The sequence below is a fragment of the Petromyzon marinus genome, chromosome 59, assembly GCF_048934315.1.
Source record: "Petromyzon marinus isolate PM22_M1 ecotype Great Lakes invasive population chromosome 59, UKy_Petmar_22M1.pri1.0, whole genome shotgun sequence".
Lineage (NCBI taxonomy): Eukaryota > Metazoa > Chordata > Hyperoartia > Petromyzontiformes > Petromyzontidae > Petromyzon > Petromyzon marinus.
Window position 1 is genome coordinate 9137449 of NC_133725.1, and position 23650 is coordinate 9161098.

The 23650-nt window shown below is 54.3% G+C and overlaps 1 protein-coding gene across 1 annotated transcript; it reads left to right on the top strand.

Moving 5' to 3' along the window:
- Positions 1-4558: 4558 nt before the first annotated feature.
- HSPA5 (heat shock protein family A (Hsp70) member 5) lies at positions 4559-16737 on the top strand. The gene is made up of 9 exons (XM_032976551.2): positions 4559-4831; positions 7016-7156; positions 8520-8751; positions 9478-9615; positions 9739-9851; positions 10132-10286; positions 10931-11166; positions 11947-12184; positions 13380-16737. The coding sequence occupies exons 2-9, from the start codon at positions 7020-7022 to the stop codon at positions 14120-14122; spliced, it is 1992 nt and encodes a 663-aa protein (XP_032832442.1). The 5' UTR covers positions 4559-4831; positions 7016-7019; the 3' UTR covers positions 14123-16737.
- The last annotated feature ends 6913 nt before the right edge of the window (positions 16738-23650 follow it).

Consider the following 23650-nt stretch of genomic DNA (forward strand, 5'->3'; position numbering starts at 1 on the left):
CACACGTGTCTGTGAATGTGTGTGAGACTATATTCTTAGCTCTTTCGGTAAAGTCACGTTGAAGGGAAACAATAATATATATATAAAACAATAAAAATTTTCACGACGTTTCGACTATAACACAAACGGTCATCATCAGGTGTGAAAACCAACGGCAAGAAACAAAAAAGTATTTAATTAATTGGAAGGTGTCTATATTTATTTAAAGTTGCACATTTTGATGTGACGTCACATTTATCACCCCCCCTCGTCACACATCGTCACAAATGTCTGACCCCCCCTCCCCTAGGTGCATGACGTCATTTATGGACGGTCCCTTAGCCGCCGTAGCTGCTGCGTTCACTCTGGCGATGGTCCGTGATGTTCGTGTCCAGGGAATCTCTGTGCCGTGCTACTCGCTCAACTAAAACTAAACTACTTTTTATTTTACCAAACTGAACTATTTTTTATTTTAACCAGGCAAGGCCCATTGAGCTACGTAGCTCTTTTTCAGAAGCGACCTGCCCACAAATGACAGCTCAACGAAGTGGCTTGTCATCATGTGGAACATTTACAGCCGCCAATACTCGCATTGATTCTCAATACCGAGGGAAAACCCGGAGATGGTGATGATGAAACATCCACAGGGAGAGAGAGACACGCAAACTCCAAAAATACAGCAAGCGTCAGAGTTGGGATGGAACTCACGACCTCCTGTAAACCAGGCGAGGTAGTTAACATCTAGCCACCGTGATGATGATGAGAGAGAAAGCAGGTGGAAGAGTTGGGATCGAACCCACGACCTCATGTACATCAGGCGAGGTAGTTAACATCATCTAGCCACCATGATGATGAGAGACACGCAAACTCCAAATATACAGCAAGTGGGAGAGTTGGGATCGAACCCACGACCTGCATACCAGGCGAGGTAGTTAACATCTAGCCACTGTGATGATGAGAGAGAGACACGCAAACTCCGAATACACAGCAGGTGGGAGAGTTGGGATCAAACCCACGACCCCCTGTATACCAGGCGAGGTAGTTAACATCTCCTAGCCACTGTCATGACGAGAGAGAGACACGCAAACTCCAAATATACAGCAGGTGGGAGAGTTGGGATCGAATCCACGACCTCCTGTATACCAGACGAGGTAGTTAACATCTAGCCACCATGATGATGATGAGAGAGAAAGCAGGTGGAAGAGTTGGGATCGAACCCACGACCTCATGTACATCAGGCGAGGTAGTTAACATCATCTAGCCACCATGATGATGAGAGACACGCAAACTCCAAATATACAGCAAGTGGGAGAGTTGGGATCGAACCCACGACCTGCATACCAGGCGAGGTAGTTAACATCTAGCCACTGTGATGATGAGAGAGAGACACGCAAACTCCGAATACACAGCAGGTGGGAGAGTTGGGATCAAACCCACGACCCCCTGTATACCAGGCGAGGTAGTTAACATCTCCTAGCCACTGTCATGACGAGAGAGAGACACGCAAACTCCAAATATACAGCAGGTGGGAGAGTTGGGATCGAATCCACGACCTCCTGTATACCAGACGAGGTAGTTAACATCTAGCCACCATGATGATGAGAGACAAGCAAACTCCAAATACACAGCAGATGGGAGAGTTGGGATCGAACCCACGACCTCCTATATACCAGGCGAGGTAGTTAACATCTAGCCACTGTGATGATGAGAGAGGCAGCATGTGGGAGAGTTGGGATCGAACCCACGACCTCCTGTATACCAGGCGAGGTAGTTAACATCCCCTAGCCACCGTGATGATGAGAGAGACACACAAACTCCAAATATACAGCAGGTGGGAGAGTTGGGATCGAACCCACGACCTGTATACCAGGCGAGGTAGTTAACATCCTAGCCACCGTGATGATGATGAGAGACACACAAACTCCAAATATACAGCAGGTGGGAGAGTTCGGATGGAACCCACGACCTCCTGTATACCACGCGAGGTAGTTAACATCTAGCCACCATGATGATGATGAGAGAGACACACAAACTCCAAATATACAGCAGGTGGGAGAGTTGGGATGGAACCCACGACCTCCTGTATACCACGCGAGGTAGTTAACATCTCCTAGCCACTGTGATGATGAGAGAAGCAGCAGGTGGGAGAGTTGGGATCGAACCCACGACCTCCTGTATACCAAGCGAGGTAGTTAACATCTCCTAGCCACCATGATGATGATGAGAGAGACACACAAACTCCAAATATACAGCAGGTGGGAGAGTTGGGATGGAACCCACGACCTCCTGTATACCAGGCGAGGTAGTTAACATCTCCTAGCCACCGTGATGAGAGAGAGAGATACAGCAGGTGGGAGAGTTGGGATGGAACCCACGACCTCCTGTATACCAGGCGAGGTAGTTAACATTTCCTAGCCACCGTGATGATGAGAGAGAGAGATACAGCAGGTGGGAGAGTTGGGATGGAACCCACGACCTCCTGTATACCAGGCGAGGTAGTTAACATCTCATAGCCACCGTGATGATGAGAGAGATACAGCAGGTGGGAGAGTTGGGATGGAACCCACGACCTCCTGTAAACCAGGCGAGGTAGTCAACATCTCCTAGCCACCGTGATGATGAGAGAGAGATACAGCAGGTGGGAGAGTTGGGATGGAACCCACGACCTCCTGTATACCAGGCGAGGTAGTTAACATCTCATAGCCACCGTGATGATGAGAGAGAGAGATACAGCAGGTGGGAGAGTTGGGATGGAACCCACGACCTCCTGTAAACCAGGCGAGGTAGTCAACATCTCCTAGCCACCGTGATGATGAGAGAGAGATACAGCAGGTGGGAGAGTTGGGATGGAACCCACGACCTCCTGTATACCAGGCGAGGTAGTTAACATCTCATAGCCACTGTGATGATGAGAGAGAGAGATACAGCAGGTGGGAGAGTTGGGATGGAACCCACGACCTCCTGTAAACCAGGCGAGGTAGTCAACATCTCCTAGCCACCATGATGATGAGAGAGATACAGCAGGTGGGAGAGTTGGGATGGAACCCACGACCTCCTGTATACCAGGCGAGGTAGTTAACATCTCATAGCCACCGTGATGATGAGAGAGAGAGATACAGCAGGTGGGAGAGTTGGGATGGAACCCACGACCTCCTGTAAACCAGGCCAGGTAGTTAAGATCTCATAGCCACCGCAGTCGGTTCGGTTGCCCCGGTGACCGATGGTGAAACCCGCCGGCAACGTGTGTGACGTCATCGCGCGTGACGTCATCTCACAAGGAAACTTCCCCCGGAGTCCAACATTTGCATGAATCCGTGATATTCGGCTCCGTGTTGTGTTATGGGCCATCGGGGCCGATACCGATTCTTACAAAGACAAAGATGCACCCGTGTAGCCTCAACAGACTGTTGGGGCAAGTGCTGTTCGCGAGCACGCACGCACGCACCCACGAGGTTCCGACACGGCACTACCACCACGTTAACGACACATCGCATCCGGTTATCATTTGAGGCTGAGTCGACCTAGGGGGAGGGGGGGAGGGCACAGAACCGGTTCAAACGATCGTCACCGGTGTTGGTGACTCGATCGGGTTCGCCGGGTTTGTAAGCGCAGCGCGCTAACCGCTGCGCCACCGCTCAACCCGCGCCGATTGATCGGGCCCCAGTACACAAACCGAGCGTCGCATCAAATCGCCAATGAATGAACGAGGCGCCTGCGTTAAGATTCGCGAGATGATTTTTGTTTATTATCCATCGGGTTCGAGGGGGGTAATGGGGCGGGGAGTTCGTGGGAATGCCGACAGCAGAAAGGGACATGTTACGTGCGCTGCTAATGTTAAATAACAGCGGGGGGGGGGGGGGGAAACAATTCTGATACGTTCATTCGTGCTAAAAATAGATTTGTACATTTATATCCTGCAGCGGAAGATTACTGCTGCCGGATGCAGCAAACTACATTTGCAAATCTTTAATCCTTAAGCCGTGTCCGTAGTCGTTGTAGTATCGATAGTTCAATGTGAATGCGCGGTGTGATTGAAGGCCCTCCTGTGCGTTGTGTTGGGGTGGTGTGGGACCGCTGCTGCTGCTGCCTTGCCGTGCGTTCATTTTAGTGTCCACAAATGGGACAGGCAACGTCCATGTATTTATACATTCTAGCGACTTCCTGACCTATCGTTTGCACTCCTATGGTTGTTTGTATTGTGTTTGTTGTTGTAACTTTCTGAGACCCCCCCCACCACCACCTTGCCCCACACTGAACATCTGTGCGGAAAGCAAAGAGCTTCACAGCTTATCGGATTTCTACTCCTGCAGTCTAAATCAAGATTCCGATTCGCCGACCAACAACAACGACGACGAATCGAATCGATCGTCGTGCGCTGGACCAATCAGCGGCGTCCGCGAGGGCAACGCCGAACGGTTCCCCCCCCCTTGCCCCTTGGCCCGCCTCGCCGCTTGAGCCAATGGGAGGCGTCCACGAGCTTTGGTGCCCCTCGACCAATTGGGCGCGTCCACAGCGGCGACTCGACCGTCGGGGGCCAATGGGAGGCGTCCACGCGCCTCCGCCTGCAAGTATATAAAGCGAGCGGCAACGGGGAGGAGGTGCCCGTCCGTCATTCGCAGAGCAACGTAGAGAGTTGAACCTTGCTCGTGGTGGTGGAGGAGGCTTCGTGGTCCCGTGAGCGCTAAGTGATAATTGCCAATCAGGTGATAACCGACCGGTGGGGGTTGTGTGTAGGTCTCCATTTGACGAAGGCGGTTTAAATCCGTTGGGAAGGGGCTAAGGCGAGCCGGGCGAAGACGAGGCCAAGTCTACGGTACAGCCAAGGAGCGGGTGTCGCCATAACCCAACTGAGGTGAGTGTCAGCGACAGTGGTGATTCGTCCGCGTCAGCCATGTTCTATCCACTGCTGGGTGAAGTCCCTAAGCTTCACCCCCGCCAAGCCGATAACCGCGTCTCTTAAAATATCCTGTGGGTTGTTAATCCAACCCCTCCAAATGGCAAGCTGCGCGCGAGTAGGACAAGGTCGGTAGGCGTCTCTTGCGTGTCTTAACGTCTGGCGACGAAACGAGCGGCGCTCAACGGTAGCCGCGTGGCTACCGTTGAGCGCCGCTCGTTTCGGAGACGTCAAATGGACGCTGACTTCTGGGAGTCGATTCGCCGAATTCTGTGAAAAGAACGAGTCGATTCCTCCGCTTCACGCGCCCATCTCCACCGTTCGCAGCGGTGTTGCGCGAATCGTGGATTCGCGCAAAAGTTATCGGAAGCCGATTCGCGCCTTGGCGGTTTTTAAAGCTAAGCAGTATTTGGGCTTGGCTGCGGCTTGGATGGGCGATCACTTTGCATGCGTAACAGTTGCTACAGGCTGCGGTGTCGCGTTGATGGGCTGTAGCAGTGGAGCGGGTAAGCTGTGCGCAGTACTCCACTGCTGCCATCTTAAGTTCGCTGCCTTCGCCAAAGCACGCTGTGACCGGCGTGGTGAGGTCTCGTTAATTGGCATCGCCACCCCCCCCCCCCGAAACCGAAACGGCGAATTATAAATGACTAAATTTCGATTTAAAGCTTTCGTGACTGCAAGGATTCATCCTCTTTGGTTCTTTCGGTAAAGTCACGTAGAATGAGAATAAAATAATAAATTGATAAAATAATTTTAACACAATAATATTCTCACGACGTTTCGGCCACAGCACAAGCGGAATAAAATAATAAATTGATATAAATGACTACGTAACGGATGTCTTGTTTTACATACGGGTCAGGCTACCTTCCCCTCCCCGGGTTGCGCTAACCCCCCCACCCCCCCGGGTTGCGCTAACTCCCCCACCCCCCCGGGTTACGCTAACTCCCTCCCCCGGGTTACGCGAACTCCCCCCACCCCCTTCCGGGTTACGCTAACGCTCCCCCGGGTTACGCTAACGCTCCCCCCGGGTTACGCTAACGCTCCCCCCCGGGTTACGCTAACTCAACCTACACCACACTATGCACAATGCTAGCCAAGCCACTACACTAATACATTGAAAACTAATTTCTGCAGTAGAACTACTTGCTGTGTTTAGTGCCCCCCCCCGCACCTCCGATTAGCACGGTTGGCTACGTACGGAGCAAAAGAAGTTCAGTATACAGTAGTACATGCCTGGCGCACCTATTACAACGCAAAGCGCAGTGTGGAGCCTGGTGTGTGACTGTCGCCAGGGTTTTATATTTTACCACAAGGCCGTAATTATAATATATATTGAGGGGGGACACATCTCCCAATATTCAAATATGCTCAATGGCCCCCCCCCCAATATATTGCTAGAAAATAGATTTGTTTATACGATTGTGGTTATGGTTGTACTTTATTAATCCCTAATCTCGGCCATTACATACAATGAAACAAGAAAAGGTAAAAAAAGAGCAATGTAATACAATACACTATTAGACATTGTAAAAAATAAATAAAAAGTCCATCAAATGTATTAGTGATTTTTTTATATTTTAGGCAGGAAATTAGTTTTCAAATTTAGATAATCTTCTGGGGGGGGGGGACCCCCAGGAGGATTTGGTCTCCCCCAATGCTGACTCCATGGCTACGACCTTGTTTTACCAGGCAAGGTCCGCCGAGCTGTGTAGTTCTTTCAGAAGTGCTGTTCGCGAAAAAATGATCGCTCAACGAAGTGGGTTACGTGAACATTTTATAGCAGCCAAATACTAGTAAACGCGTGATGTTGATTTCTAAGTGTGGAGGGGATAAACCGGAGGGCCCGGGGGAAAAATCCACGCGACCACGGGGGAGAGGACAGGAGACAACGAGCGACTATGCAGCAGGCGTCAGGGTCGCGGTCAAACCTACGACCACCCGCATGCACCAGGGCAAGGGATAACATCTCGCCCTGTAAAAAAAAAGTGTCCTCACCCGGCACACCACATCCAGTACACCTCATCGCCAAGGACCGTGGCTTCTACTGCTCGTGTGCGCACGGTTGGCTTCGTACGGTGTGAAAGAAGTTTAGCGTGCATGCAGAGCGCTAAACGAGGCCCTCGTCGTCTGTGCCCGCAGAGCGATGGCGCCAGGGAGGGTGGCGCTGGTGGTGGCGGTGGCGGTGTGCTGCGTGGCGCTGTGCCGCGCAGCCGAGGACGACAAGGAGAAGGAGAACATGGGCACGGTGATCGGCATCGACCTGGGCACCACCTACTCGTGGTGAGGGTGCCAGCGCACGCGCACTAACACTCAAACACGTGTACGTTAAAAAAAAAAGAATGCAAATAAGTCGAGGTTTTACCCTTTCTGACAATAAAACGGCTGTCAAGATATTTTCAATGCATCGAGTCTGCATTGACCACACGTGCTTGTGGTAAAATATGCAAACAAACATGCTCTGATAATAATGTACGCATTGTCTTTGAAACTGATTGGCCAACACCAGAGGCTGCCTTCTTATAATGGCCTTGTCTTGGGGTTAGACCAGAGAATGCCAAACTCAAGCGGTACCAAATCAATTCAAGTGTTGGAGCATTTATATCGCGGGGTTGAGCAGTTACATCTACGAGACCTTTTTGTCCGTGCTTGTGCACTTGCAGTCACTGATGCACTCCTCTGCACACCTAAGCGCAGCACAGCTGTGTGATGTGCAGTCTGCGCACACGACCCTGAATACGTGTTCTTGCATTGGCTCCTTGGCCCGTACGTGTGTGAGAGAATCTGGGCACCACGTACTCGTGGAAAAGGGCCCGGTGCCAGCACGCGCACACAAAGACAAACATCCCCTGTTGTAGCCTTAACAGGCTGTTGGGGCGAGTGCTGTTAGCGAGTAGCACCTCTGAAGGTCGGTATGGCACAAAGAGGAAGGGGGTGAGTGGCCAGCACCACGCCCGGGGACGCCTTAGTCTCCCGAGTGGCGATGTTTACACATCCCACCAGGTACTCATTTGAGGCCCAGTTTATCTGGGGGATGCCCATAACCGATTCGGTTATGAGTATCTACCAGGTTCGTAGCACCGTGTGCTGACCTATTGGACAACCGGCCCCAACATACACGCTCTCAAACACGTGTGCGTGTTCCCTCGCCACACACTCGTGTTTAGTCGCACCCTCGGTCACTGATGCACCCCTACAGACACGTGCACTGTGCAGCGCACCGAAGTGCAAAGCCAGCCGTGCGAGCGCTTGCTGCAAACGTGCACGATCGTGAATATTCTCATAGCTTTAACTAATTTTCCATTCAATCCATTCATTTCCCGTCATCAATTTAATCATCACAGATTTCCCCCCCCCCCCCCCCCCCTGTTGCTTCCCGTCTTTTCACCGTATCTCCACCATTCCATTCATACAACATACACGTATCGTTACGTACCGGTCTTTGATTCTCTGTAAACGCCTCGGTTAAGGTGTCGTATAAATGACGATAAGACAATGCACACGCATTATTCTGGATTCTCTCAACGCTCGCGCGCACGTCGGAGCACGCGGGAGAACAAATGGAACGCGCGCCTGGTGAGATGTGCTTCGTGGAATCTACACACGCACGCCTCATTCCGTACGCTCTCCTCCCTCAATCCGGCAGCGTGGGCGTCTTCAAGAACGGCCGCGTGGAGATAATCGCCAACGACCAGGGGAACCGCATCACGCCGTCGTACGTCGCCTTCACGGCCGAGGGGGAGCGTCTCATCGGCGACGCCGCCAAGAACCAGCTGACCTCCAACCCCGAGAACACCGTGTTCGACGCCAAGCGGCTCATTGGGCGCTCGTGGACGGACCCCACCGTGCAGCACGACATCAAGTTCTGGCCCTTCACGGTGCGTGGGTGTCGGTAGTTTTCGCCGTGCTCAATGCCCGCCCCCAACCCCCTCCCCCGCATTGTCACCGGTTTTGCTGCAGTCCCTGCCACCCCTCGTACAATTGCACAAGGTTAACGTGTAGTGGCAGGGCTTTTTGGGGGGTTTTTGAGTTGGATCGCGTAAATATAAAGGTGTCATTGAGAGCGATCTTTGGATCCCTTCGGCCCAAGTGATGATGATTCCGCTGCTATGTATGTGTGGAAGTTATTTTCGTGTGTAGCGGTTGGCACGCTGCGCTACAAACCCGGGGACACCCAAGTTCGATTCCCGCTCACGGCCGCCAATACAAATGACGATTTTCTGAAATGGTCCTGGGCCTCCTCTAGGTCTTCTCGGCCTCGAATGAGTACCTGGTGCTGTGTGTGAACATCGCCACTATTGAGACAAAGGCGGCCAGGCGTGGTTCTGTTCACCCACCCCCGAGTACCATGCTGGCCCTCATCGGTGCTACTTGCTAACAGCACTTGCCCCATCAGTCTGTTCAGGCCATGTGGGGAATCTTTGTTTGAAACGTATTTCACACGGCATGGGTGAGGTGTGGATTGGTGGTTAATGGTGGTGGTTCTGCCTACGGTACCCAATTGGACATCGGTGAAAAAGGGCTTAATCGCTCATCGGATTTCTCCCAGGTTAAAAAAATATATCATTCTGGTTCCCACCCCCTCTCTCTCTGCTGCCCTGCAGGTTCTGGAGAAGAAGGGGAAACCCCACATCCAGGTTGAGGTGATAGCCGGCGAGTCCAAGACCTTCGCCCCGGAGGAGATCTCAGCCATGGTGCTCACCAAGATGAAGGAGACGGCCGAGGCCTACTTGGGCAAGAAGGTGCGACGCGCATGACGACGCTCCGGGCAAACCTCCCGTTCTGTGTGGGGGGGGGGGGTTGGGGAGCACGAGCGGTGCGTCTCGATCGTCAAGTCGCTCACGACGCTTTGTTGTCGTCCGCAGGTGACCCACGCGGTGGTGACCGTGCCCGCCTACTTCAACGACGCCCAGCGACAGGCCACCAAGGATGCTGGCACCATCGCCGGCCTCAACGTGCTGCGCATCATCAATGAGCCGTACGCAACACATGGGGGTGGGGGGGCGGGCACACGCGGGTTGGTGCCTTTTTATAGAAACTATACAATGGGGTGCCATGGTGGTGGGGTCGGATACCGGCCAAAACACTGAGTGCGAGTTTTTGGCTGGTATCAGTCGACCTCTCGTGACTGATTCTAAAATTGACCCAAATGAGCGCTGACCGGCGAACGCGGGAGAAGCGGGACTCCCACTCGCCCACCCCCATCCACCCCGCTGATGGCCCTGCCGGCTCTTGCCCGTCCATCCCCGTGCATGCAGGACTGCGGCGGCCATCGCCTACGGGCTGGACAAGAAGGAGGGCGAGAAGAACATCCTGGTGTTCGACCTGGGTGGGGGCACCTTTGACGTGTCGCTGCTCACCATCGACCACGGCGTGTTTGAGGTGGTGGCCACCAACGGAGACACCCATCTTGGTGAGCAGAGTGCCACGCCCCTTGCCGCACCCACCCACTTTCTCCTCTGCCACACGCTTTACCCTACCACCACCACTGTGACCTGCTGGTAGTTGCCCAGCTGGTGGTCCGCGTTCTTAATATTGCTGGGTGTAGGCCGTGGGGAATGGGGTGCCGCTGTCTGTGGCTAGATGTTAACGGCCTCGCGTGAAATTTTCTCCAGGTACTCCGGTTAGTCCTACATTTAGAATCAACGTCACGAATTTGTCTGCCGCTATCAATTTCCTCAAGATAAGCCACTTCGTTGAGATATAATCTGTGGCCAGGTTTCTTCAAAAATAGTGTTGCACAACTCGGTGGGACTTGTTTGGTAAAATAAGAAAGTGTAGTAGTGTCAGAAGATGCATTGTAAATCGATCAAACAGTAGCGTTATATAAACATTGTACATTGAGACTGTCGTAAACCAGAGACTGCCCTTTACAGGCAGGTCCTCGATACGAACGTTCCACACTTAAACGAACGAACCCGCCACGAGTCGTCGTCGTCGTCATTTCTGACTTTCTACGAACGTTTGGCTCCGTAACCTTTTTATGAACCGAACTGCCGGAGTTGCCAGCGCACCGACCTGACCGCGGCTCTCCCACCCCGCCCTCCGGACCCGCAGGTGGCGAGGACTTTGACCAGCGCGTGATGGAGCACTTCATCAAGCTGTACAAGAAGAAGACTGGCAAGGATGTGCGCAAGGACCACCGGGCAGTGCAGAAGCTCCGCCGCGAGGTGGAGAAGGCAAAGCGCACGCTCTCCACGCAGCACCAGGCGCGCATTGACATCGAGTCCTTCTACGACGGTGACGACTTCTCCGAGACGCTCACGCGCGCAAAGTTCGAGGAGCTCAACATGGTGAGGAGGGGAGGGTCGGCGGTGTATGTGTGGCGGTGTCTGTGTGCGCTACGTGTAACTGTGTGTGCTGTGTAATTATGTAGGCGAGTGTAGTAGTAGTGGTTTTCGCGCTGCACTAAAAGGTTCAATTCCCACTCGCGGCCAATGCCAGTGACGATTATCTGAACTGATCCTGGGTCTCCCCTAGGTCGGCTCTGCCTCAAATGAGTGTGAACATCGCTACTTGGGATGCAAAGGTGGTCTGGCGTGGTGCAGGCCACCCCAGCCCCTCAGGCATCTTTTATAGGTGCTTGCTAACAGCACTTGCCCCGACAGTTGAAGGCTGTAAGGGGAATCTGTCCTTCATGCCGGGTGCCACAGTGGCTATGAAATGTTAACTACCTCTCCTGGTATACAGGAAGGAGGTCGTGAGTTTGATCCCGGCCCTGACGCCTGCTATATAGTTGCATGTTCTCACTGTGGTTGTGGGGATTTCTCTCCTGGTCCTCTGTTTTTTCCCTCCATTTTAGAAACACGTTTTTTTAGGAATTGGCCACTAAAAAATGTCCACCTGATTTTGATGAGAAGCCAGTTCGTTCAGCTATCATGTGTAATAGCCAGATTGCTTCTGAAAAAGAGCTATATAGCTCGATGGGGGTCTTGCCTGGTAAAATAAAAAATGGAAGTCTTTAGCTTCATTGTCGAGCTATATGCTGAATAACCGTGGTATATGGAGCGGCTCCCTGCACCGTACCGACTTCCTAACCTTGGCCTTGCCACTGCTGTGCCCGTGCCCCGCAGGACCTGTTCCGCTCGACGATGAAGCCGGTGCAGAAGGTGATGGAGGACTCGGACCTGAAGAAGACCGACATCGACGAGATCGTGCTGGTGGGCGGCTCGACGCGCATCCCCAAGATCCAGCAGCTGGTGAAGGAGCTGTTCAACGGCAAGGAGCCCTCGCGCGGCATCAACCCTGACGAGGCGGTGGCCTACGGCGCCGCCGTGCAGGCTGGCGTGCTGTCCGGGGAGGACAACACCGGTACGTGTCTGTAGGGGGGGTGCAAGTGGTGCATCTGCCAGCCATCTCGGTCAACCCCATGGCACCTGGGTCTGTCCCGTGACCTGCCAGCGGGCACCTAGCCTGACACAAGTTCCGTGGTGACGTCACCGCCACTTGGTGGCGAATGGCGGTTGTTTTTGTTGTAGTGTAAACTTGCATTGAGCGCGGTTGGCTCCATACGGCACCAAAGAAGCTCAACAAACATGCGTGGCACTGACACAAATGCGGGCACACAAAGACAAAGATCCCCTGTGTTAGCCTTAGCAGACTGTTGGGGTAAGTGCTGTTAGCAGCACCTAAGGAAGGGCTGGCACAGTGCACGAGGGGGTAGGTGGCCAGCAACCACGCCTGGCCGCCTTTGTCTCTCCAGTGGTGATGTTATCACTTCACACGAGATACTAATGTGAAGCTTAGTCGACCTAGGCGAGGCCCAGGATCGGTTCATATTTGCCGCTCTTATTAGCCTTGAGCAGGAATTGAACTTTGGTGGGCCGGGTTTGTAGTGCAATGCGCTCACCATTGCGCCCTGCTTCCCCACATGCACACGCGCTTGTCTTTGGTTATTCTCGATGTACGTGTACAGATTTTTAGTTCATTCACGGGTAGGTGGGTAGCCCTTGCACAGGGTTGGGGCTGGCTGCGTGTACACGGTTAGGGTTGGAGATTCGTGCCTACGTCCGTGAACAACTCCGGCGTGTGCACATGTACATGTGGGGGTTGGGCTGCTGCACGTGTACGTGTGGCTATATTTGGTTAGGCGCAGCATTGCAATCCATGTGGCCAAACGTGGCACCGCGCTTTTCTTAAACACGATGGGTGCTGCCCAATCAAAACGCACGCTCGCGTACCTGCGTTGCCTCCTGCTGTCCGTCGCGGGTGCCGCGGTGGCTCGGAGATATTCACCGCCTCACCTGGTATATACAGTAGGTCGTGGGTTCTATCCCGACCCTGACGCCAGCTGTATATTTGAAGTTTGCAAGCGTCTCTCCCTGGATCCTTTCCCTCCGCATTTGTTCGCGCAGTTTTTGGCTGCTGCTATAAATTGAGCTGTTTGTTATAGCCAGGTTGCTTCTGAAAAGGAGCGCCTGAAGCTCGGTGGGCTTTACCTGGTAAAATAAAAAATGTTTTTCTTAGTTTTATTGTCGTCACTCTCTCCTGCCGTACGCTGCTGCAGGCGACCTGGTGCTGCTGGACGTGTGCCCCCTGACCCTGGGCATCGAGACGGTGGGTGGCGTCATGACCAAGCTGATCCCCCGCAACACCGTGGTGCCCACCAAGAAGTCGCAGATCTTCTCGACGGCCGCCGACAACCAGCCCACCGTCACCATCCAGGTGTTTGAGGGCGAGCGCCCCATGACCAAGGACAACCACCTGCTGGGCAAGTTCGACCTGACGGGTATCCCGCCAGCCCCGCGCGGGGTCCCCCAGATCGAGGTGACCTTCGAGATCGACGTCAACGGCATCCTTCGCGTGTCCGCCGAGGACAAGGGCACGGGCAACAAGAACAAGATCACCATCACCAACGACCAGAACCGCCTGACGCCCGAGGAGATTGAGAGGATGGTGTCGGACGCGGAGCGCTTTGCCGACGACGACAAGCGAGTGAAGGAGCGTGTGGAGGCGCGCAACGAGCTGGAGAGCTACGCCTACTCGCTCAAAAACCAGATCGGCGACAAGGAGAAGCTGGGCGGCAAGCTGTCGGACGAGGACCGCGAGACCGTCGAGAAGGCCGTGGAGGACAAGATCGCCTGGCTCGAGGGCCACCAGGAGGCTGACACGGACGACTTCAAGGCGCAGAAGAAGGAGCTGGAGGAGGTGGTGCAGCCCATCGTGAGCAAGCTGTACGGCGGAGCGGGGGCCGGTCCCGGTGGGGAGGACGAGGGGGGAGAGGAAGGGGGGGACAAGGACGAGCTGTGAGGCGGTGATGGCGGGAGGCGGAGTAGGAACGACATCCCCGGCGATCGCCACCACCTCTCCGTCGGCCAACCACGACCTCTCTGGACTCTGTAAAGTTTACGCTGTGTTTGTTGCCTTTTTTTTTGTCGTTCAATGATTTTGAGCTGGAGAGAGACTGTGCCCCCCCCACACCCCTACATTGGTTTGGGTTCATCGGATATTTAAACCCTGCCTGTGTTGGGCCCATAGCACTTGCGGTGGGGTGGACCCCCTAGAGCTGCTTGTGGTGGGCTCAAATCTGCATGTGGTGTGGGTCATGCCACCCAGGAGACGGTGGTGGTGCCAGTGCCGGCTTTGCCCCCTTCTTCTTCCCCCACCTCTTTCCCTTGTTCAGCCGGGGATTCGTCAAACGCGAGTTTGTCGGAGCAGCACCGCCGTATGGTCACCAAGCGGCCCGGCCTCTCCCGGTGTGCTCCAAGGTGCCCAGGATAGAGAGGGGTGGGGGGGGGCTATGGTGGGGTTGCGTTATTGAGAGGATTCCTCGGTTTAAGTTATTGCAGCAGCGACGGCGACCGTTCAGACCGATGCAGTGGGGGACTCGACGGCAAAACCGAGAATAAACGGAAACGCGAGAGGCCCGCGTGTGACCCGTGTTTTTTTACAAGCGCCCGGTCTGCCTTCGGTGCAATTCTGATGCTCCACACTGCAACAACCCCGATTCTAAAATCTTTATTGCGACTGCATTAGTGAATCCGATGAGTTGCCAATGAAGCTAGTTTTTTTTTTTTCAAACGGTGAGTTACAACGGCAAGCAATGCAAAAAACCCGATGGGTGTACAAAATAGAGAAGATGGTCGGAAAGTTGCGACGAAGACGATTCGTTGTATACATTCTGTTCTATAACGTGGCAGTAGTGGCATTCCTGCAGAACACCGCGTTATGGCATAATCGCGTAACAAATAACATAGAGCAAAGCAGTCTGCGATAGCACGTGATGCGTAATGCAGGCCGGACAAACACCGAGGGTGCTGTGGGGTGGATCCAGCAGCATCCCAGTGTCTGACGTTACGCCGAGGCGGCTGTATTACAACCACTTAGTCCTACCCGCGCGACGTAGTTCTTGTCGCTCTATCGTGTTTATATAGCCAATTTGCGTTTATTAAAACACGCGATTATAGAACAGACTGTCGGATGCATCAAGATTGCACGAGGCAGTCCCAGACAACACCCAAGCGCAACTGGGTCCCGTGTTGAACGTATGGAGTGTCGCTTCACATTGGGGGTCAAGCCGCTCGTGCTTGCGTCTCCTACGCAGTGTGCGCGACGATCCTTGGGCATGCTTGTGCTGTGTGTAACGGCCTCGTCTACGCTACAACGCGGGGCTGGTGAGGAATCCTTGAGCGTCGCCTCCGCAAACGCATTTGTCCTGTCACGCACATGGCCTGGTATCCCGCTATACTGTAAATCGGCTGTGATCCATCCACTGCTGGATGAAGGGCCCCCACCCCAAGCTCTCACCACCTCTCGCAATCCCACGATTTGTAAAAAAAATAATCCACCCGACCAGCTGCTCTGTGCACACGAGCAGATTTTTAACACGGCTCCATCTCCCTTACAACCCTTGCCATATATGACGAGTGAACACTGGGCTGTTGCCTGTACTGAATAAGAGTAACCAGCCAAACATTTTAGTGGTGTAATAACCCAGCCACTTGGCCTCCCAGGCTGGTGTGCTTTTTTTTGGCAAGTCCTTCTGCACGCAAACACCGCTCTGGTGATGTGGGCAAGGCAGTTTGGGGACACTGCAGTTGCCAGCCTGCAGACATTGCGACGGGCCGTCTTATATTTACGAGGATATTTGTTCAGGAGAGGGTTTTTGGGGTTGAACGAAAAATCTATTATTTGGGGGGGGGGGGGGGGGTACTGGAGACGTGGGGAAGTAACGGTGACCAACCGGCGAGTGTCTGTCGGGGTGAAGTGTTGGAATAATTTTACTTTGGGTTTCCCCTCGTGCTTTTTGCCGTTTGTAAAAAAACATTGCAACAGTTGCGACGCGGTTTAATTTGTGAAGATTAGAACGCAGGCGTGTGTTTTAACTTTGCGTGTCACCACTAACAATTGCACACATTTTCTGTCTCTGCTGTTTGGCGGAAGAAGAGCGTTTTTGTCCATTTTCCCACGGTGCCCCCCACACTCCCTTCCTCCCCCTGAGGTCTGGGCCCAGTCGCTTTTCCATGGCCAGGCCCCACCGGGTTACCCCACGAGATTTCTCCAATTATACCGGTTGGCCGTGGAAATCAATTCCGGTGCCACCCACGCCTCGCTTCCCCCAGAGTCTTGCTCCGTTCTGGCTCAAGCGTCTGCTCCTGGCCCCACGGGCTCCTGGTGCCACCACCCCCTGTGCCCCTCCACCCCCCTCCCCCAGGCGAGGGGGGTGGGGGGGGTTATTTATGCTCTGCGCTACCGCTTGGAATTCTCCCCTGCCGCCTTTGTTTTCCCTCTACTGCCTCATTTTTGCGAGGTCCACACGCGCCCCCCCCCCCCCCACTACTGATCTGCGTGCGCCCTCTGCCGTCGGCCGAGTGCGTTCTGTCAAACCCCGGAATTGTCAAAAGTAAAGTTTTTACAGAAATCGCTCCCTCGGCTTGTCCACCGTGTGTGTGCGTGGTGTTTGTGTGCGTGGTGTTTGTGTGCGTGGTGTTTGGTGTTTGTGTGCGTGGTGTTTGTGTGCGTGGTGTTTGCTGCTTGTTGTGGGGAGTTGCACGGCTGTTCGCGCACTGCACTACAATCCTGGCAAGCCACGGTTCGAGTTCTGCTCACGGCCACCAACACCGCTGACGATTGTCTGCACCGATCCTGCCCCTCTCCACCGTTGACTCGGCCTCATGAGTGCTTGGTGCGGTGTGCAAAACCTCGCCAAATCAACTTTTATTTTAGCAGGTGTAAGGGCCCACTGAGCTCTGTGTAGCGCTCTTTCGAAGTGATCTGGCTGCCACAAGTTACAGCTCGACAAAGTGGCTTACGTGGAACATGGCAGCCAAATGAAACGCTTGTTTCGAAATGTGGAGGGAAAAACTGGGGGACCCGGAGAATAATCTCGTGCGACCACGGGAAGAACATGCCAACTCCAAATATACAGGCATCGGTTTTTTATTCTTTTGGTAAGTCACGTAGAAAGAAAAAATAATATAATTCGACGTTTCGATTGCAACAAGCAACCATCAGAACTAAATTTGAGAGACATGGAGACAGACAAGCAGAGAGACACAACAGAGACCAAATGCCTCTGTGTCGAGGCCTTAGAGAGGTGGGTCTGCTAGAGGAGAGAAATCCACGTCACTGAAACCACCCCGAAGCGACAGGGAGAGAAAGATCGAATGGCCCTATGAGAGCCTGGCACATTTTACAGAGAAATCGGCAGTTTGAGAACTAAATTTAGCAATTTTTTGGGAAATGTAATGCAATGCAAAAGTTGGCTAACAGTTGACGCATAGCCTGGTTCATTACGATCTCCGAAGATTGCTAAAATTAGACGTGTGAAATTTGACAGATGTGTGCATTGCATTACATTTCCAAAAAAATGCTACATTTTGTTTTCTTAAACTGCCTATTTCTAAAATGTACCAGGCTCTCATCGGTCCATTCGATCTTTCTCGCCCTCTGTCGCTTCGGGGTGGTTTCAGTGGCGTGATAATTTCTCTGCTCCAGCAGCTGCTCCAACAGACCCACCTCTATCTCTGCACCCCCCCTCTCTCTAAGGCCTCGACACAGGCATTGGGTCTCTGTGTGTCTATGTTGTGTCTCATTCAGTTCTACCTGATGACGGTTGCTTGTGTTGCAATCGAAACGTCGGATTCTATTTAATTTATTTTCTTTCTACGTGACTACCGAAAGAACCATAGAGTAATTCCTACAGTCACGAAAGCTTCAAATCAAGTTTAATACAGGCATCAGGTTGGGATAGATCCCACGAACTGTAAACCAGGCGAGGACGTTAACATCTTTCCATCGTGGCACCCCGAACACGGTGGGAGGAGGTGGAGGCATTCCAGCTGTGGAAATTCGCCACTCCATTACCCCCTACATGATAATCAGGCTCATCAAATACCTCCACGCAAAATCACTGCCGTTTTCCGTCAACAGCCGTACGACGATTAAGGCCTCAATAGTCTCACTGAGACCCAATCCACTCGCATAGAAATTAACAGCCTCGCACTGGGATCTATAACTTTGCATACAGACCCATAGACACGCACAGATCGAGAGATTCACATACATTTTGCAGCAGACAAAGTATATATTCGCAAAGGCAGCTGCCCTACGTAAAGCGACATCACTGATTCGATTTGAAAGTGAAACCTCAACACGCCCATCAACAATCCTCATCGTGTGGTTGATATTTGATGCCTAGTCGAAGCAGTGGTTCCACATCGAGATGGTTGATGAGCCAGATGACTGCGCCTCGAGTATCGGAGTGGTGAATCATCTGGATGAGACCTATGGGTCTCTGATGTGAGTATATGGGCATCTATGTAAGTCTATAAGCATGGGTTTCTGTGCGAGTATGGTTCTCTGTGAATATCGGTATCTGTGTGAGTCTATAGGTCTCGCGCCACCCGCTTCACTGTGTACGTTAAAGAACCCGTGATGTCATTTACAAAGAGCAGGGGGATCGCGTGCAGCAGCAGTAGCATCGCCCCCTACCGCCAGACTAGCGCACACACGGGCAACTGCCACTGGGGGTGCCCCTTAGGCTTGACCACACAAGCAACAGCAACATCATCCCCTACCGCCAGACTAACGCAGACACGGGCAGCTACCACTGGGGGTTCCCCTAGGCTTAACCACACAGAAGCAGCAGCAACATCGCCTCCTACCGCCAGACTAACGCACAGGGGCAGCTGCCACTGGGGGTGCCCCTAGGCTTAACCACACAGACGCAGCGGCAGAAATACCAACGTCACCCCCTCCTGCAAAACTCCCGCAGGCTGCGTGCGTCTCGCGTGGTTCCCTTGCTCCTGTGTCACGATCGCGCCATTGACCCCCCCCCACCTCCCCCCCTAAGTTGTAAATTCGTCATCGGCTCGTCAACCAAACCTCAGGGGCTCGTACCCCCCCCCCTCTCCCATGGGGACAATGGTTTGGTCTGAGTGTAAAACCCTCACACCTGGACATTCTCCCTGTGAGGTCACGGGGGTCGTGGGAAGGTGTGTGGTGGTGAGCAGGGGTCGACTGCGCAAATCAACAGTGACCTGGGTTCGATTCCTGGATGTGGCAAACATCAGCATTGGCGGGGGGGGGGGGGGCAATGAATTCGTTCTAAGCATCCCCCCTGAGTCGACAGTCTCGTATGAGTGCCTGGTACAAAGTGTAGACATAGACACTGGGGAGACAAAGGTGGCTGAGCAGAGCGAGGGCCACACCACCGACTCTCACCACTCACCAGTATTGCCAACTCTGAGTTGGAAAACCCAGGACGTATCAATAGAGGAAGACGAATATTTCCCAATTCCAGTAGAGGTGGCAACTCAATTTAATTTGTTCTCTTGAGTGCTACATTGTTAATATTGTGATAGAATGACAACAAAAACTCAACACGGCGTTTTGGGCAACGACCCTTCTCAATAGCGCATAGCAGCGACTTCCTCAACACCAGGACGAACTTCGGGAAAATTTAACCGGTGACAACCCTACTTACCACTCATTCATTCAGCCACCCACTCACTCACGCACTTAGTCACTAACGCATCTTCCATTCATTCACCCAATAATAGCCACCATTTGCTTCTAAGTGGCAGTGACATCACCAACGGCGCTTGTGCCAGGTTAGGTGCACTTTGAGTTCACGTAAAGTGTCAAAAGCTGGCTGGTAGGAGGCCACTCACTTGTGGGGGCCGACATCCGCCTCCCCACTCCCCCCTCCTCCTCGTCGGTCGCCTCTCGCCGGGCCCCCTCCGATCAGGTGATCGGCCCCCCTGTGCCAGCGCCCTCTCTGAGCGACATAGCTAATTGGCTGGCTCACCACCGCCCGGGGTTATCTCGCACACACCCACGTACACCACCACCAATACGAAGGCGGCTGTGTGCACGCGCGCGCCCCTGCAGGTGCTCGTTTTACACAGTCTAGTGCTAAAGAAAACGGCGGTGTGAATATGTGTAGGGGTGCTATGGGGAATAAACACATGGCACGGGAAGGTGTGGTTCACCCACACCTTGGTGGCTACAACAACGTCCGCTAAGGCTCCAGTGGGTATAAAGTGCGGGGAGCCAGGGAGCTCGGGGCAGAGTGTGGGGCCCGAGGCTGAAGCAACCAGTGAAGAAAGAAGGCCAGCTAGGTGAGACCCTGGAACTCCTGTGACCGCTGCCCTTTTCAGGGCCGGCACAGCAAGCCAGTGGTGCGGCCCCAGAGCCCCAGAGTCAGAGTCCTTCTAAGGGCCGGTCTGGTCGGCGGGGTGCCGAGATCTGTGCCTAACCAGGGCCGGATCTGATAGCCTCCCTTAGAGCCCTACCAGGAGGAACTGGGAGCCTAGAGCTTAGGCTAGAGAGCCTGGGGTGTGTTCCTGAGTTATACGGGTGGAGGGGCCGCTACCCCTTCTAGTGTAACCCTTGTTAAGGTTTAAATAAATAGTGCTGCTTCTATTCTGCCGTCTCCGTGTCCTGGAACCCACTACAACTGGTGTCAGAAGTGGTCTTAAAATGGACACAAGGAGTACAAACCGATCACAGGAACCCCAGGAGGAGGACGGCTCGCCTGGGATTGCGCCAGAGGCCGCGGCCGACGATCCTGGGATGTCCCAGACGCCCCAACAGCAGCCGCCGCTGGAGGAGTGGCCGCCGATGAAGGACGGGTTGCAGGCGGCTCACTCTCGACTGGCTGAGCTGCTGTATGCCGCGGCTTCCACGCTGGAGGAAATCAACCGCGCGGGGCTGCGGGCGCAAAGGCGGCAGAGAGACGAACGCCGTTCTACGGCCATTCCCGCCGAAACACAGCCACCAGATTTCGGATTTGCCGCCATGACAGTGTCCGCCACGGCGATTGGAGGGTCGCAGCTCCACGTGGACGCTGTGGGCCAATCAGCGGTGGTGACGTCATCACCAACGGACGCCCGCTGTCAGGACCAATCGGCGGCCGCATCGTCATCACCTGCGCGACCGCCGATGGGTGTCCCCAGCCCCTCAAACACCGGTGGAGAGGCCGGAAATGGCGCGCGGCACCTCTCAGAGACGAAGCCATCGTTTCAACAACGCCTGCCGGTGTTGAAGGAGTTCGTTTCAGACGGCGGCGACTGGGGGGCCTTTCAACGCCGCTTTCTCGCTCATCAAGAGATGGCCGGCTGGACGGACAACGAGGCGTTGAGTGCGCTACTGGCCATGCTGGACGATGACGCCCTTGCTATGCTCATCACAGCTCCCAGATCAACGCGATCTACACTACAGTCGGCGCTCCAGGTCCTCACCATAGTCTACGGGCCATCGTCGGACTGCCGCAAACTCTTCCACGAGCGGTGCAGGGGCCAGAAGGAGCCACCGCTGGCGTATCGCACGGCTCTCCTGGCCCTCGCAAAAGCGGCTTTCCCGCGGATGGACGGCGAAGGGGTGGACGCGATGGTGACGGAGAAGCTCCTGGTGTTGGCCCAGGAGCTACAGATCGTCATCGTCGCAGAGGACGACGCGGACATGTGCTCCTTGCGGGCAGCAAGACACATCCACGCGCACCTGATAGCGCAGCGTCGATCACCTCTCGTCCCCAAGGGCGCAGCTGCGGTGTGCGCTGGGACGCCGACCATCCCCCCCTCCGAGGAGGTCTTCGCGGCGGGTCGCCCGGTGGAGTGGAGATCCGGAGGGAGGCCGGCTCGGACCACACCGGATCGCCAGGAGCACCCCAAGGCGCTCATCACGTGCTACAACTGTGGCCGCAAGGGCCACGTGGCTGCGGAATGCCGGGCGCCTCGTCAACGACAGCCGGGACGGTCGGACGGCGCTCCAGCCTACAGGCCTCCGCATCGCAACCCGGCAAGTCGCGGCACCCCACATGCTCGGCCTGTGCACACACCTGTCCCCACCTCGCGCGTTTCGGTGTACGGGCCTCGGGGTACGCCCATTGGTTTGTTGGGTGGCGGCGGGGTCGAGAGGGTGCTCGGACCGGGGCAGTGGACGGAATTGGCCCACCGCATTGTTGCTGCGTCGGCAGGCTCGTCCGTGGTCGCGGGTCGCATTGACGGGGTCGAGGTGCGTATCCTCGTCGATACGGGAGCTTCGGCGACCATTGTGTCAGACTTGATTTATAATATTCTTCCCGTTCAAAGCCGCCCCTTGCTCCCAGTCACCGTTCCGTGTTACGCAGCGAACGGGGGTTCGCTGGGTATCATAGGCCAAATTCGAGCACAAATTTGCATTGGCGATATCAAACTCTCCGGGCCGATATTAGTCTCGTCCTCGCTGGCGGTTCCGTGCTTGTTGGGGACGGACTTTTTGGGCAAAATGCCGATTAAAATTCTAATTGATCAGGGTTGCATCGAGCTTCCCTCGGGCCGACGGGTAACATTCCTGCCTTCCCCTGTCACCTCAAGGGCAGCGTGCGCGTCGATACAAGCGTTCGTCACTCGGACGGTGCGTGTACCTCCCGGGGCGCAAATGCTCGTGCCCCTTCGCTTGCGTCGGCCTTTCGTGCCCGGTGTTCTGGACCAGGGAATTCTGTTAGGGCCCTCGAGGGCTGGGGAAAACGGGCTGGATCTGGTGGCCGCTCAAACGCTCGTTAAGGGGAGCGATGACCCGTTTATCCTCGTCCTTAACGTTGGCGTACAGACGGCCGTCGTTCCTCAGGGAACTGTGCTCGCGCACGCGACACCGGTCCCCGTGGTAGACACGGTTATGGGTAATGTGGGGACCGATCCTCTGACTCAACCGCATTCTGAGGGGGACGATAGTTGGATGGACACACTATGTTCGGGCACGAGTGATCTGTCCGACTCCCAGCGTGCCGGCCTACGCACCCTTCTGACGGAATTTTCCGATGTTTTTAGTAAACACAAATATGACATTGGGTGCACGAAATTGTTGCGTCACCACATTGACACGGGTGACAATGCCCCGGTACGCCAGAATCCTTTTCGGTTAAGTCCGGCCGAAAAAGATCATGTCAAATTGGCAGTGGATGACATGCTGGCTGCAGACATTATAGCCCCTTCCACCAGTCCATGGGGAGCACCCATAGTGCTTGTCAAAAAGCACGATGGGTCCTTGTGATTCTGTGTGGATTTTCGCCGCCTTAATAAGATCTCCGTGGCCGACGCGTATCCACTTCCCCGGATGGACGAATCTCTGGATGCTCTGGCTGGCGCACGTTTTTTTTCTACGTTGGACTTGTTATCCGGATTCTGGCAACTCCCATTGGATGATGAGTCCAAGCCAAAGACTGCGTTTCGCACACCACACGGCCTATTCCAATTTAACCGGTTACCTATGGGATTACACTCCGCTCCGGCGACATTTCAGCGCCTTATGGAACTGGTTTTGGCTGGCTTACAGTGGAACGTCTGTTTGATCTAT